The sequence below is a fragment of the Schistocerca nitens genome, chromosome 12 (assembly GCF_023898315.1).
Source record: "Schistocerca nitens isolate TAMUIC-IGC-003100 chromosome 12, iqSchNite1.1, whole genome shotgun sequence".
NCBI classification, from domain to species: domain Eukaryota; kingdom Metazoa; phylum Arthropoda; class Insecta; order Orthoptera; family Acrididae; genus Schistocerca; species Schistocerca nitens.
Genome location: NC_064625.1, coordinates 8,845,046 through 8,862,760, shown reverse-complemented (window position 1 = coordinate 8,862,760; position 17,715 = coordinate 8,845,046). Strand labels below are relative to the sequence as shown.

Below are 17,715 nucleotides of genomic sequence, written 5' to 3'. Positions count from 1 at the left end.
GAGAACCGATAGAGGTACTCAAGGTACCCTCCGCCACACCGTCGGGTGGCTGGCGGAGTGTGGATGTAGATGTAGATGTAGATGTCACAGAACAGGTGGTACTGTGGCCTGCAAGCAGCCAACCACTACGTCAATCAACACCCCACAATCCAAAAGTCTATAAATATTAAAGGCTAATGTTTTGACACACAACAATGTGATTCAGAGCGGAGTACGTTTTCGTTCGTATTTATTGCAAAAGTTTAAAATGATACGAGAATGTCAGTACATACATGGGCTAAACAAAAATATGAAAACACCACGAGATATGCGTGCTGGAACGCGAACGTAGATACTGTCAAGGATTGTGTGACCAGTTAGGCCGATGTGGTCGATGTTAGTGTCCCAGTGGCGATGCAGTGTTCCCAGAGGACAGTCTCCTGTTCACACAGCTCGCATTATCCAGGACTGGTTTTGTGAGGACCAACATGAGGTGTCCCATGTCACCTGGCCACACCACTGTCATCACAACTCAATATTGTTCACCCCTTGGAGTCTAATTTGGAGAGAATGGTGTGTGATTGCTATCCACTTTCATTGTCATTACCCGAACGCCTCACTATTTTGCAGGAAGAATGATTGGCGGTGAGGTGACAGAAGGGATACCTCCTTTTTCCATGCGTAGCGCAGCAACTCAAAGTGGTTATGGACTCAACAAATCATTGGAAGCCCCCTGCAAAAATACCGAGTCAAGTCGCCTACATACTTGTCCCTGACTGCGAAAGTGTTGGCGGTGCAATATTTTGTCCACGAGCTATCTATTATGTCCCATAAATGTTCGACGGAGTTAATGTCACGTGATGTGAGTGGCCAAATCCTTCACTCGAATCGTCCAAAGGTTCGCGAAACCGATTGCCAACGACTGTGGACCAGTGATGTGTTTGGCAACGTAAAACCCACGAACGGCTGCAAATGGTCTCCGAGTAGGCGGAAATAAGTAATTCCAGTCAACGGTTCAGTTGGACCAGAGGACCCAGTCCGTCCCGCCAATCACAGCCCACACCTTTATGGAGCGACAACCAGCTTCGGCCCGCGGCTTGGTGGGACCTGCGCCACACTCGAACCCTGCCGTCAGCTCTCACCGACTGAAGTCGGGGCCACGGGTCTCCGGTCGTCTGGGGTCCGACCGGTAGGGTCACGAGCCCAGGAGAGCGGACGTCTGTGCCGTCAGCAGAGCCACTCGCGTCGGCCGCCTGCTGGCGTAGCCCGTGCCAGATTTGGCCGCACTGTCCTCACGGATACGTTCGTCGAGCGTACCACACTGATTTCCGTAGGCACTTCACGCAGTGTTGCTTGTCTTTCAGCACTGACAACTCATACGCAAACGCCGCTGCTGTCGGTCGTTAAGTGAAGGCCGTCGGCCACTGCGTTGTCGGTGGTGAGAGGTAACGCCTGAGATTTGGTGTTCTCGGCAGACTCTCGACACCGTGGATCTCGGAATATTGAATCTCCCGACGATTTTTGTAATGGAATGTTCCGTGTCTTTAGATCCAACTACCACTCCGCGTACAAAAGTCTTCATTCCCGTCGTGCTGCCATAATCGTACCGGAAAACGTTTGACACGAGTCACCCGAGTACAAAACGACAGCCCCGCCAATTCACTGTCCTTTTATACCTCGTGTACGCAATGCTCCCTCCATCTGTCCACACGGGACCTATATTTATCCATTCCGCGACGACTGGGCGGTTTTCGCACACCGTATTACGCATGTTAATGAGCTGCATTTGCGGTGCTCCCATCCTCTTACGCATCCCCTGTAGACGGCGAGGACACGTCACGAGGCTGGACTGGCTTCCCTGCAGCACACGTTTGTGTGGCCTCTGTCTCTGCATTAGGTTAGAAGCATTTGAGATGTGGATGTGCAGGAGAATGGAGAGAATACGCTGGATGGAAAGAGTGAGTAACGAAAGAGTATTGGAAAGGGTTGGTGAGAGAAGATGTCTGCTGAAGGTTGTAAGAGAAAGGAAAAAGAACTGGTTGGGATATTCATTGAGAACGAAGTGCTTGCTAGTAGATGCTTTGGAAGGATTGGTTTGTGGGAGAAGACTGAGAGGAAGAAGGACGACACAAAGGGAAGAGGAAATTATGCAGACCTGAAGAGGATGACAGAAGACCGGACAGCCTAGAGAACTACCATGTGAAAACCTGCCTTTAGGCAGAACACTGATATTGATGATGATGATGTCTTCGTCGAGGCAGGGAAGCCACGTCACTTCGGCGAGGTCAACGGTTCGCGATATTTTTATGTCACGCAAACATCGTAACATTATGTAATATTTGTGGCTTTGCATCCATCATATTCGGCTACAAGAAGCTCTTCTTAGAGCAGTTGAGAAGGCAGCAGTGGCAAGATGACGTAATGTGGTGTGACGTTCCGATGACAGGTGGTTTGTTCGGTACGGCTATCGTCAGAAAGACCGCCTACATTGTGGTCCTTCTCCGCGATTGGCTGATGTGTTCGGAAGTTGCGCGCCAAAATGACGATCTTCTATAGTTATTATTATTACTAGACAAACTAAACAGCGTACTTACTTACAAAAAATGGTTCAAATGGCTCTGAGCACTATGGGACTCAACTGCTGAGGTCATTAGTCCCCTAGAACTTAGAACTAGTTAAACCTAACTAACCTAAGGACATCACAAACATCCATGCCCGAGGCAGGATTCGAACCTGCGACCGTAGCGGTCTTGCGGTTCCAGACTGCAGCGCCTTTAACCGCACGGCCACTTCGGCCGGCACTTACTTACTTATAAATCAAACCATTTCTCAATAGCGTGCTATCATTCCATTATGTCGCAAGTGTCAATAACCGATATAGAACTGCCAAACGGAAAGGCAGACGATGCGCTTCAGATCGCGCCAGCTTGGATGGCGGGCAAAGTGGTTCGGCTGTAACATCGGAGCTAGTTTTGGCAGTGTCGCAGGACAGACATGTTGTCTGCCGCGGTCGGTGTCAGGTTAAGAATTCATTAGCGATGTATGGTTATATGGACGTGTAGTGGAGGACACTGTGCTCGTAATTGCAGGAATAGGCAGTTCATTAATTTGTTGAAGAACAGAAACAATTTGTGACTCTAAAGTGCAATGTAATTGTGCAGCTTCTCGTGTTCTGCGATAAAAAGCGAGTGCCATCCCGTATAAACTATAAAATTGGAAAATTTCATTATCCACATAGTATCAGATCCTCGCTAACATGGTTCAAATGGCTCTGAGCACTATGGAACTCAACTGCTGAGGTCGTTAGTCCCCTAGAACTTAGAACTAGTTAAACCTAACTAGCCTAAGGACATCACACACATCCATGCCCGAGGCAGGATTCGAACCTGCGACCGAAGCGATCGCTCGGCTCCAGACTGTAGCGCCCAGAACCGCACGGCCACTCCGGTCGGCTTCTCATGCGGCTTGCATTCGCTATGAGTATCGACAGGGCACAGAACCGACCACTTTGTGTGGCAGATTTTAAACGTCCCGTGCATTGCAGTTGGTTATGTACATAGAACAAACAAACGAGCACTCTGGAAAACAGAGCAGAGAGAACGAACAGAAACGGTTTCCATAGTGAATTTTCATTCTGCAGCAGAACGATGTTCCTAGCAGGTTTACACTATGTTTTGCGCAGGTAAGTGGTACAGAGCTTGCAAGAGGGAGACAAAGGTTAGAGTCTCCCAGTTCCGCACACAGTTTTAATCCGCCAGTAAGTTTCGAAAGCTTTCTTTGCCGGTGGTATTTAAAGCTGTCACAGATACCAACGGACACGGAATATTAGCTGAAGAGAATCGGTAAATCTTGAAGTATTGTATGAATAATGACAGTAAAAAGATGCACATAAATTAACCCTAGCAGTACCAAGAAATTTTCCATAAACAAGGCCGAGGATGGAGGGGCTTACTTTATACCAAGCCTAAAAAAATTAGGAAACAAAATTCGTTTCCTGATGCGTAAGAAAGGCCCTGAACCTGGAAATATTGAGTACGACATTCAATGGGGAAATTGACATCTGACATTGAGATTTAAATTTTTGGGTTAAGCTTAAGCGAAAAATTTAATACATGAATGGAATGAGAATTCATTAAAAGCAATAAACATTTCTTTCCGAGTCTTGAAATATAAAATAACTGACTAGATTACGATACTTTTTAAAGATAGGCACAGACTAACCTCCTCCCACCCCTTGGTATTGCGAGAATTAAAATAGGGGTAATGGAGTATACTCGAATTAAGTCAAGAGTTCTTGAGGAAATGAAATTAGGTAATAACAAACTAGGAGTAGAGTTTTGGTATTTGACCAATAAAGTAACAGACGGTGGCCCAAGTAGAAAGGATACGAAGAGAGAACTGGCAGTAACAAGCAAAACGAACCGAGCCAAACTGGAGGACGGGGATGTCCACAGCGTACTCTCCGTGGAGTAACGACGGAAAAACTGTTCTGAATAACAGTTATTTTTCGGTGTTTGTGCTGTCTCGTTTGTAACAGGTCTTCTTCTAACATTTTACTAGTAACCATGTAAACAAGCAATATACAAATTTGTCATAGAAGTGGTGCTAACATTTCTGGTATTTAAATAATTTTTTTTACAAACAAAAGCGAGTAATTTTCATTCGTAAAACTTCCATTGCTTGAGTTGTTACAAGAACAACGGGAGCAGAGCAGAAGGTGTACGCCAGACTTGTCATTTGTAGCACAAAAATATTTGTCGTTGGTACGAAGTTTTGTGGTTTCTAGAGCATTTGTATCACTTTTGAGTGACATCGTATCTGAAAGGAGTCTGCTTACAGAACGACTGTAGTGTAAGATGGGTTATTCGTAAAATGACATGTGTTCCACTGAAGACGCTTATGCTGACCAAGGGTAGTCGTGTCTTTCTGGACACTTATGCTGACCAAGGGTAGTGGTGTCTTGCTGGACCTGGACACTTATGCTGACCAAGGGTAGTCGTGTCTTTCTGGACACTTATGCCTCGGTGGCGCCCCTTGAAGGCGTCACGAACTCCCTCGACAATACAGACATACTATGATGTATACGCTCAAGACAAGTGGAGACTGTAACATCTGACAAGGAGATCTTAATGTTGAGTTCAGTGTGGTCAGACATACTGAATGATGTATTTGAAGTTATGAGTTACTGATAATTCGATCTGCATTCACAACTGACGTGAACAGTTGAAGAAGCGTTCGTCATTCAGCAGCTGGAGAAATGAGACACACGCTGTTACAGCATCGGCAACCTGCCCGGAGAGAGAGTCAGTGGAATAAGATATGGCGCACGACCGCTGTACGTAGTCGGACCACGAGAACAAACCACGTACTGGATGAAGAGGGATTAATTCATTCGTGAAATGTTAGCTATTGCCAAGTAATTGTTCCTGGTAAATACTGTATTTTGATTACTATCTAAATTGGTCATTTGAATGTCTTCAAAGAGTATTTCCATTTCTGTTACAAGAAACATCAGTTGTATACCAATTAATATTATAAAGTAAATGAATATAGTAAGTCAATATATTTGCCTAGAAGACGGGTTTTTCATTCACAATAGTCGCAGAAAACGAATGCTACTAATTTTACACGAAAGCTAATCACTTGTCTGCCATTTCCACGAAACAGTAAAACAGAAAGACAACAGTAACGGGTTAAAAACTCAACAATTCATTCAGTGTTTATAATACGCTGACTGTATCTATTTGTAGCCCCAAGAAATGGACAACATGAACTATAGCTCCTATCTCAATGTTCATTCTTCATACTGTCTATCCGTAATGCCTTGATTACAACAGGATTTTTGAAAAAATTAGAATCAGTTGGAGAACACTGGTATTTTAATGTAGTATTCAACTCCTCATTACTTTTCTCAAACAGTACATTTCCATTTATTTGCCTGTTTTTGTTTTAGGTATCTTGAAACGTATGATGGAAAAGTCAGACATAAAACCTACCAACCTTTGCTCTGTCTATACGTTAATAGCAACAAAAAGCACACTTATTTCAGAAGCGTTTTTAACAGTGTGATATACCCGCAACCCGCGATAAACGCTATAAATGAGGAATCCACTAAAACAAAACTTAATAGCGTACGACTCCGCCACTCTACCGCTGTCCGACGTAAAAACAAAGAGACGGAGGTGAACACAACACAACACTTCCCCCTCAGACTCTGCCGCTGTGAACACAGGGAGGGACACAGCGGGAAGTGGCACGACGCCCGGCTCCAAGCCACACACGGCCGGGGTCCTCGGTGGTCTAGTGGTCAGAGGGTCTCAACGTTCCGGCGCCTCGGCTGGGGCTATTCGCCGGGGTTCTATCCCTGGCCGGCGCTGGAATTTTCAGATTTCTCTGCCCTGGCCTCCACCTCCGCCCGGGCATGTGGAGCATGCCGGGAACCCCCGTCGGGTCCGTGCTTCGGATCCCACGTGGAGCCCACTCACAGACTACGAACAACACCCGATTATGCTATCGCTGACACTAACCGTTATTATTACCCCCAGATTTTTCTTATTCCTTTCTGTATACGCATATATATTTCATTGTTGCACTCCTTCACTTGTAATATAGTGTAGTGGCATACTTTACAGAAAGAAAGATTATATTCATTTTTCTTTTCTAGAACACTTCGTATATTGTCACGATATTTTTTCCTTAAAGTAATTCACTGTTAGAAAATGAAACTGGGTTTTCTTGTGGATTTTAGTGTGCTGAATGGCATTACCATAAAAAAACGATATAAAACATTTTTCTTACAGTTCATTCTCAGTACTTTATTTTAACAAATTGTACTTTTTCATCGATCTGACAAATACAAATTTCGTATGGTGTGCCACGAACACTTCCATAACGAACACGATTTTTTTTCCCTACATTATCTGAATGTTAAAAGAAATGGATGATATCCACAAAGACATATGCCCGGAGGATATAATCCGTAACGAATGGTGATGTGCCATAATCCACCAACTACACGAAAAAGGGGATGACTCTGTATCTATAGGGGGATTTCAGTGCTACCAATTAATTACAAAATTCTGTCAAATTACTTAAAAAAGGTAAAGCACAAATGGACGATTTATTTGATGAATATAAACAGGGCTACTATGACAAGCACTTTGGCTCTTCTTTATACCAGTGTGCATCTGAGAAAATTATATTACCACCTCTACACATTACGTAAGTTGGGCTGAATCTAAGAAACAGGTATGATGACACACAAAGCAGTGGCGACACTGTGTTTTGGTACACTCGTATAAATTAAGTCACTCACTTTTCGCCATTCCGCTAGCAGACGTCTCTACCAGTGAGCCGCCAGTAGTGCAGGCGTTCGCTGCCAGAGGGCTCCGGCGAGGAGCGCCCCCTAGTAGAGTCTGCTGCTTCACTCCTCCACGTCTGAGCCAGTCGGCGTGACCGGAAAACATCAAACTGCACGAAAAGCGTAATAGCGATACCGAAGAAAGCGAATATTATCGAATCATCAGTTAAACGAGTCCGCGCTTGTAAAACAGTGACGCGAATTGTCTACACGGTTTGCATCTCCAGTTATAAAATGTTGTACAAAGAGAACCACTGATCAGAGTGACGTCAAATTTGAACAGTACATTATTAACCCAGGAAGAAACGTAATGGAACAAAAAACAAAAAATTAACAAAATTTTACCAGTTGATGGGGGGTCGGTTGCAGATCAACAGCAATACGAACGGTGTAGAGTGAAGCGTGGACAGGCAGAAGGACCCCGGCGCTCCTCTGAAGCGCCGTGAGGACCAGCTCGAGAGGAATCTGAAGAGGCTAAACGTTGGCCGAGTAATTGGTAACTGGGGCACCGACGCCGTTTTACGTTTCGAGTGCGAACGGTGGAAAAGCAGCAAAAGAGAAACGTCACAGGTGCAAATTTCGCCAGGACCAGACCACCCTCTGCTGTGGGGCCGCAGGTTTCACGCCAGAATTGATTTTCTATGCCGCCTAAGGCACCTCCACACCTGTATTGCGATAGATTAAAGGAAATACAGCAGTATAACAAAAACTCGTATACGATTGTCAGTCGACGACGTACTGGACTGTCTCAGTAAGTTGGTTCGTTTTGCTGGCGCGTTCCGCCTACAGCGCCTGTAAGCCGAGTACCCGCCGAACCCTGCAGGCTGACACGGCTGCCTAACCGCCCCTAACCCGCGCAGGTCGAACACCCGACGCGCCATTCGACTTGTCAGCGTGTGCTTTGAGCCTCGCGTTGGAGGTAACTGCGTGGACGTGTGTTTACAAGCTACAGATAACGAGAAACAACATTTCCGACAACTTATGCTGTTTCACTATCGTAAGGGGAGAACCACCTCGCAAAGCCGGCAGAAGATCTGTGTCGAATACGGGGACGATCCTATTTCTCATGTTCATGTTCTAAAAAGTCGTTTGCCATCACACATTAGTGAAAAATTAATTACTACACCTGAGCACGACACAGAATATTTTCTATCCATTTTAGATTCAATCGAACTAATATATCAAGAGAAAGTAGTAACATATAGTGCGTCAGACAGCCAAATACCACAACAACGTAACTTGAATGGTCACTACAAAAAGCCAGACACGAACACACAGCAAAGCTGGTACGCGCAAGCGCGGCAACAGCAATAAGATACAACACGCCGTCCCGCAGATAACCCTTGCGCAGCAAAACCACAATACTGCAAATTTCGCAACAGCCACACGAGAAACCATGTTGCGAACTGGAAATGATACACACTGAAGAAACAATCACACAGTACAACTGACACAAGTTGTCCCGTGTACCGAAGTAGATCAGACTACACCGCAGGAAAAACCGAATAGGTCGTAGTTGAGCCCCATACTATAGACCTTATAAGCGATGGCGGCAAACCAGATTTGCAAACATGTTTCGTACGATTCGATAAACAAGGGGACATAAAAGACGATCTATGCCATCATGAACTAAAATCGGCGAAAAATACACTGGAAGAACAAGTGTAAGCAGTAATCAGAGTGAAAATTTTTAGTATAGACACACAGTTAATGCTCGACACAGGGTCCGTGACTAATTTAATATCTGAATCATTTTTCACTGAATTAAAAAGACTGAATAAATTTCATGTTCTGACAGTGCAAAACTTTAAAGTACAAACCGCTACAGGCAGCAAAACCGACTCAGTACACACAAAGTTCTTATCACCGTGAACATCGAACAATTCTCTGTGCAGTGTAATTTTTTAATAGTAGACAAACTCATAGTCAACTGCTTGATAGGTATGGACACATTTAGAACCTACAAAACTCAAACAGACATAGGAAATGGTAAGTGCCCGATTACCACACCCGACAGATATGACACAGTAAACCCAGAACCCCATGTCACTGTACAGTATTCACATCCCACCGTGTATTTTGTGAACAAATGTGATAACCGACACTGAAGTTAACCAGGAATTAGTAGAACAAAAACTGAACGAATCCAATATTCTACATGCTACACAACGACAAGAGCTTTCTGACCTACTTTTTAAATACGCAAATATTTTTAATAAGAATCCAGGAGTAATCAAAGATTATGAACATAAACTAATGTCTATAATTGATATCTATTAATCCCTTTATTTATGTAATCTTTTTTCTTTTTATATTTGTGTGTGTGTGTGTGTGTGTGTGTGTGTGTGTGTGTGTGTGTGTGTGTGTGTGCATATTGCGAGAATTAAAATAGGGGTAATGGAGTATACTCGAATTACGTAAAGCGTTTCTGAGGAAATGAAAAAGGAACTAGGAGCAGTGTTTTGATTTTTGAGCAGTAAAGTAACAGGCGGTGGCCGAAGTAGAAAGAATACGAAGAGATAACTGGCAATAATAATCAAAACTTTTAAATAAGGAAAAAAAAGATAGTTGGTATCGCATATCAATTTAAGTGTTAGGACTTCTTTCCTGAAAGTATGTTTCTGGAAGGAAGCTTTTTAGACAGGAGTCACCTATGAACAATAGACAGTAGTCTGTGGTTTATCTCACCTACACTTTCTACGTGACTGGAAACCTCTTCTCTATTCTTTTCAAAATGCCTTAAATGTGGTTTCGACATCTCCAAACAGGGCCATGTCAAGTAAATGCACAGACAAGTTCCCATCTAGGGTGCAGAGACAGGCGCCGGTGTGTGGGTGGGGGAGTGGCTAAGGATTGAACATTTTTGTCGGTTTCTGAGGTTCTGGAGGGGGACGGCAAGAGAGTTGCAGACGATGCGGTACGTGATTTACTTATGCTTCCAGCCGGTGCTTTGGTTGCTCCAAGTTTCGAGACTTTCTGTGGCTGGTTAAACATGTTACAAGAGTTGTCAGTCGTTGCGCCCGCGCTATTCATCTTAACAATGGGAAAGCCTCACACACGGCCAAACGATTCTGCTCGTATATGACATATCGCTTGTGTACACTTTAAAGTGAAAAGTCTCTAAGATGTTGTGGCTCAATACTCCCGCCTTTTTGAAAATACCGCTTCTGAAGTTGGTGACGCGCAGTCGACTCAAAACTGAGAAGATCGGTAGGTAACTGAAGGCTGACCACTTTCCACCATAACAAACGGAGTCCGCAGACAGGTATTTTCCAAGAAATTTGTCGACTGTCGCGTATGTACCCATAAAAGTTAAACGCTGTTCACCGAAAGCTCACCCCGGCGACGGTTCTCGAATTTCCCTGGAAATCCGTAATTTTGGCGTTTTTTTTTCCGCCAGACTCCGTGTGCCGTGAAGAGTTTTATTTATTTTTTTTAAATTTGTGGTAAGATTCTATTGGACCAAACTGCTGAGGTCATCGGTCCCTAGGCACACACGCTACTTAATCCAACTAAGACTTCTCGATCGCGAATTGCGGATTCTTCGTCCCCCAAATGCACTAATTTTGCTTATTGAAGAACCCATCCAAATGAAAGTGGGCTTCGTCACTAAACCAAGCTATACATGCATATACTTATTACCATCATGCTCTGCGGCCAACCTTGCAGTTTGAACGGCCTAACGCAAACCGTTCAGAAGCTACGACGATTTTATTTCGTATATCTCAATAACTGTCACCCTGTACTATCTTCAAGACGGGTATTGAAGCCGTAATTTATTCTCGCGGTAGAAATAAGTCAGTTTATCGAGATACATTTCCAGAATGAGATTATCACTCTGCAGCGGAGTGTGCGCAGATATGAAACTTCCTGGCAGATTAAAACTGTGTGCCCGACCGAGACTCGAACTCGGGACCATTGCCTTTCGCGGGCAAGTGCTCTACCATCTGAGCTACCGAAGCACGACTCACGCCCGGTACTCACAGCTTTACACTTCTGCCAGTATCTCGTCTCCTACCTTCCAAACTTTACAGAAGCTCTCCTGCGAACCTTGCAGAACTAGCACTCCTGAAAGAAAGGATACTGCGGAGACATGGCTTAGCCACAGCCTGGGGAATGTTTCCAGAATGAGATTATCACTCTCAACGGGTGACTGCGTGGTGTGCAGTGTCCAGTCACGGAATAATCGGCGCGAAATTCCTTGATGGCACGGTGACTACCGAACGGTACGTGAAGGTTTCGGAAGATGATTTCATCCCCATTATCGAAAGTGACCCTAATTTCGACAAGATGTGGTTCATACAAGACTGAGCTCGACCCCATCGAAAAAGGAGAGTGTTTGATGTCCTGGAGGAGCACTTTGGGGACCGCATTCTGGCTCTGGGGTACCCAGAAGCCACTGGCCAGGGCGTCGATTGGCCGCCATATCCTACGGATCTGAACGCGTGCGACTCCTTTTTGTGGGGCTATATTAAAGACAAGGTGTACACCAATAACCCCAAAACCATAGGTTAGCTGAAAATAGCCACTGAGGAGAGCATCGATGTTCCAAAACTCCAGCGGCTCATGCATAATTTCGCTATTCGCCTGCGCCACATCATCACCAATAATGGCAGGCATACCGAACACGTCATAACCTAAATCTGAATATCTGCAGCTCGCTCGACGTAACATCCGTACCCAAAGACTGGAAAGTTGCACAAATCAGACCATTATTCAAGAACTGTAGAAGGAGTAACCCACTTAATTACAGGCCCCAATCATTAACGTCGATATGCAGCTGGATTCTGGAACATATACTGTGTTCGAACATTACGAATTACGTCGAAGAAAACGGTCTATTGACACACAGTCAACATAGGTTTAGAAAACATCGTTCTTCTGAAACACAACAAGCTCTTTATTCTCATGAAGTTTTGAGTGCTATTGACAAGGGATTTCAGACCAATTCCGACACCTCGGCAGTGTCCACGGCTGGTGACATTCTTATGTCACGCAAAAGCGTAACATTTAACTACAAATGAAATTTAACCTTTTATGCGCAGTTCATTACATTTAAAAACTAATGAAAACTAAAGCAGAGTTTAGGACTGTAACTAATATTTGTATAAAACTTTACTTAACGATTTCTGTCTCGCCCCCCTCCCCCACCATGTAGATTTAAGTTTCAATTTTACCAATAACGAATAAAGTTCAATTTTTATCTGTTGTTCCTGAGTTACTTCCCTACACCTCGTCAGCTCACGTACAGTATTTTCTATGAGGGCGTGGCTGCTGGCAGGATCTCTTAGCCCGGGCAGACCTGACGCGGCACTTTATACACGATTCATGTTGTTTCGCAATTTATCTGAGATCTGCAGAATCTCTTTCTCCGAAAGCTCTTTATTTCAGTGTTTCGTGTACCGCATTCCCAGTACCCCTACACACGGACGAGCACCAAGTCCTATGAATGGGAGAGAATGTTGGGAAACGCACGTGCGTTGGTAGGGTGAGAGACTGGCTTTCTCGGACCAACACTCGAGGCCAGGGCCCATCCAGACTCCAGACGTTGTACCGGCAGCGTGTACACAGGCGTTGTTCCAGGCTGCTCCTGACCGGAGAAGGCGGCTGGTTCCTTCTGGCGACTGCTCGCGTTCGCACCAACAAGTTTTCTTTGGTCAAGGTTGAGATTTTTTGCGGTGTTTGTCTGACGCAGTGTAGAAGTGTGGCGGGGTGCCACGTCGCGCTCTTGAGATCAATATACCGCAGGGGAGTCAGTTTAGTTTTTCGTGTTAGGAAGAGGGAACCTTCAGTGATGTTTAAATTCGTTTGCCGAAAGAATCATGTGGGTGTTACTTCTAGCGGCCGGTGTGGCCGTGCGGTTCTAGGCGCTACAGTCTGGAACCGCGTGACCGCTACGGTCGCAGGTTCGAATGCTGCCTCGGGCATGGATGTGTGTGATGTCCTTAGGTTAGTTAGGTTTAAGTAGTTCTTCAGAGCCATTTGAACTCCTCATTACTTTTCTCGAAAATTAGTGAACAGTACATACTCTACATTTCCATTTATTTGCCTGCCTCGTCTGATATTTTTGATTTAGGTACCTTGAAACGGTTAATGCAAAAGTCAGAGACAAAACCTTTCAACGTTTGTTCTGTCTATAGATTAATAGCCACAAAAAGCACATTTCAGAAACCGGTTGTTTTGAGCGTTTTTAACAGCCTGGCATACCCGCAAACCGGTTGTTTTAGCGATAAACGCTATAAATGAGAATCCACTAAAACAAAACTTAATAGCGTACATGTGGACTCCGCCGTAAACACAGAGAGACGGAGGTGAACGCAACACTTCCCCGTCAGACGCCGCCACTCTGCCGCTGTAAACACAGCGGGAAGTTCTACGACCCCCGGCTCCAAGCCACACACGGCCGGGGTCCTCGGTGGTCAGAGGGTCTCAACGTTGCGGCGCCTCAGCCGGGCCGGGGTTCTATCCCCGGCCGGCGCTGGGATTTTCAGATTTCTCTACCCTGGCCTCCACCTCCGCCCGGGCATGTGGAGCATGCCGAGAACTCCCGTGGGGTCCGTGCTTCGGATCCCACGTGGAGCGCACTCACAGACTACGAACTACATCCGATTATGCTGTCGCTGACACTAACCGTTATCATCATCTCCAGATTTTTCTTATTCCCTTCTTTACAGAAAAAAAGACTCTATACATTTTTCTTTTCTCGAGCACTTCGTATATTTTCACGATATTTTGTCCTAAAAGTAACTCACTGTTAAAACGAAATGCACGGTATTACATTAGAAAATGAAACTAGGTTTTCTTGTGGTTTTTAGGGTGCTAAATGGCATTACCATAAAAAACGATGTAACACATTTTTCTTACAGTTCATTCTCAATATTTAACAAATTGTACTTTTTCTTAGATCTGACTAACGCAACTTTCATATGCTGTTCCACGAACACTTTCACAAAAACACAGAATATTTTATTAAATTATCTCAGTATCAAAAGAAACCGATGATATCGACAAAGACAGTGTAAAATGCTTTCTTTGGTATCTAAGTTACATCCTTCAACTTTTTAATATTTTGAATGCCAATATTATAAAAATATTGTTTCATCCATCTCTGTTTACTGTTATACTGCACAATAAAAATTATTTTATCAGCGATTTTACTAACACGCGTATACATTTCACACACTACTATTTCTTATATATGCCTGGAAGAAACAATCCCTATCGAGTGGCGGTCTGCCAGAATCCACCAAAGGGACGAAACTATAACTGTAGAGGGATTTCAATGGTGCCAGTTAATTCTCTCAAAAATCATAATTAAAAAACACAAAGCACAAATGTACGATTTAATTGACGAATATCAAGTGGGCTACTACGGCAAGCACTCTGACTGTTCTTTGTATCAGGGAATCCTGGGGATCGACAGAAGAATATCACCACCTCTACACGTTACGTAAGTTGGGCTGAATCTAACAAGCCAACAAACAAGTCTATTATTGTTATACAACTGAAGTTACATTGCAGGTATATATAGTTGTCTTTGCTGTTTAAGATTCTAGAACCCACAATACAGTGCGACTGTTTTGATACTGTACAATGTAAAAATAGCTCAAACGAAAATGAATTAACGCTTCCTACTCTGAGTATGAAAACATAAGCTACTACTAAATTCAGTGCCACACGTCTGTCTCTAGTGCGTGGAGGCGTGGATAAAACTGGTTTATTAATATTAATTTAAAAGTAAGGCAAGTTGAATGCAACATACTGCGTACACTGTAGCATGTAAAGCACGCAAAAATATGGTAATTGACACACAAAGCAGTGGCGACACTGTGTTTTGTTACAGTCGTATAAATTAAGTCGCTCACTCTTCGCCACTCCGCTAGTAGATGTCTCTACCAGTCACCCGCCTGTAGTGCAGGCCTTCGCTGCCAGAGGGCTCTGGCGAGGACTGCCCCCTAGTAGAGTCTGCTGCTTCACTCCTCCACGTCTGAGCCAGTCAACGTGACCGAAAAACATCAGACCACGAAAAGCGTAATAGCCATACCGAAGAAAGCGGCTGCCGACTGGTGCGAATATTATCAGTTTAACAAGTCGCAGTTGCAAAATTGGACGCGACGTATCATCTACAGGAGCATGAAACGACTAGCAGAAGACGATCTTTGGGAAGTTCAGTTTGGAACGGACACGCAAGACCGTACGAATAACAAGTGAAATTGAAGAAAGACAAACCCACATTAATGGACAAAGGAAAGGCCTTTGTCAAATGTGATCACGATATAAAATGTTCAAAGGTGTGTGAATCCCTAAGGGACCAAACTACTTAGGTGATCGGTCCCTAGAATTACACTTTACTTAAAGTAACTTACGCCAAGAACAACACACATACCCATGCTCGAGGGAGGACTCAACCTCCTGCGGGAGGGGCCACGCAGTCCGTGACATGGCGCCTCAAACAGTCCGGCCACTCCGCGCGGCGATCAGGATAGAGAATTTGATTTTAGTTTGTTATCACAGATCAAATAGATGATAAAGGCCATCTACAACTTAAAGAGAAAACAGACAGTAGTAGCGTAGCCTATCCGTCATGCTGATCACTGTGTATATAAACAAGCAATCTATGAAATCTAAGAAAATTTCGGAAGATGAAAAAAATATTAGAGAGAAGGAATAAAAACTCGTTCCTAAGTGAGTTTTCACTGAGCAGCAGAGTGATCTTGACAGATTAAAACTGTGTAAATGGCATGCAAGTGGTAGAGTGTTTGCCACCGGAATACATAGGTGGTGCACACTGTTTTAATCTGCCAGGAAGTATCAAAAGCTTTGTTGGCCGGTGGCATTGTGATGCCGGCAGAGATGGCAACGGCCGTGGAAGATTAGCTGAAGGGACTCGATTAGTCTTGAAACAAGGTAGTAAAGGTTATGTAAGATGCACAGGGACAAACTCTACTAATACCAACGCATTCTCCATAACGCCCATTACCACGGGCGTGGGGGAGGGCATTTTTTGCCACAAAAAAATGAAAAAAAAACAATTCGTTAAGTGGTGCTGAATTATATTAACAGAGTAATTTCTGAAGAGGCACTGACATGTAAGCAGCGTCCAGAACATGAAAACTCCTTTTAGCACACTCAAGCACTTTCAATTACGCGCACTGCCGACTTTATGACCACCACAAAAAAATTTAAAAATGCCTGTTTCATTCACTAATGTTGACGTTTACTCTCAACATGTTGTTCACAGTAATACTGTAACTAAGGCCCAGAATCTGGAACGACTTTCATTGGGGAACCTCACGTCTGCTAATAACAAGGGAACCTCCCCATCGCACCCCCCTCAGATTTAGTTATAAGTTGGCACAGTGGATAGGCCTTGAAAAACTGAACACAGATCAAATGAGAAAACAGGGAGAAGTTGTGTGGAACTATGAAAAAATAAGCAAAATGTACAAACTGAGTAGTCCGTGCACACGATAGGCAACATACAGGAACCTCTGCAGAGAGTAGCGTCATGGTCCCGTGGTTACCGTGAGTAGCTACGGAACGGAAGGTCCCTGGTTCAATCCTCCCTCGAGTGAGAAGTTTTAAGTTTTTATTTTCAGACAATTTTCAAAGTTCATGCACTCTAACATGATCAACTTCCCTCTCCCAAATTCCAGGACATGTTCAGATTTGCTTGGATACATGCAGGATTTGACGGTCTACACACGGAAAAATTTGAAATGTTAAAAACGTATGTTTTGGCAGAGCACAGGGAAAACTGTGCGACTGTGAAACTGTTGCATTCATTTGTTGCAGTTTATGTGACAAACTCTTATGTTTTCATCACTTATCTGGGAGTGATTATCACATCCACAAGAAAACCTAAATCGGGCAAGGTAGAAGAATCTTTTTACCCATTCGCCAAGTGTACAAGTTAGATGGGTCGACAACATATTCCTGTCAGGTGACGCACATGCCGTCACCAGTGTCGTATAGAATATATCAGACGTGTTTTCCTGTGGAGGAATCGGTTGACCTATGACCTTGCGAGCAAATGTTTTCGGTGCCCGTTGGAGAGGCACGTCCTTTCGTCTACTAATCGCACGGTTTTGCGGTGCGGTCGCAAAACACAGACACTAAACTTATTACAGTGAACAGAGACGTTAATGAACGAACGGACGGATCATAACTTTGCGAAAATAAAGAAAGTAAACTTTTCACTCGAGGGAAGACTTGAACCAAGGACCTCTCATTCCGGAGCTGCTCACGCTAACCACTGGACCACGGCGCTCCTGATCTCACATTATCCTTGATGTTGCCTATCTTGCACATGGACTACTCAGTTCGTATATTTTGCTTATTTTTTTCATAGTTCCACACAATTTCTTCCTGTTTTC

General features: G+C 44.2%; 1 protein-coding gene across 1 annotated transcript in view; it reads right to left on the bottom strand.

Annotated features, from left to right (window-relative positions):
* Positions 1 to 12,747, bottom strand: part of LOC126215309 (angiotensin-converting enzyme-like) — a 47,027-nt gene extending 34,280 nt beyond the window's left edge. The window contains exon 1 of the mRNA XM_049941990.1: positions 12,743 to 12,747. Coding sequence (XP_049797947.1) covers positions 12,743 to 12,747 — 5 coding nt within the window. The remainder of the gene's footprint in view (positions 1 to 12,742) is intronic.
* Positions 12,748 to 17,715: the final 4,968 nt, after the last annotated feature.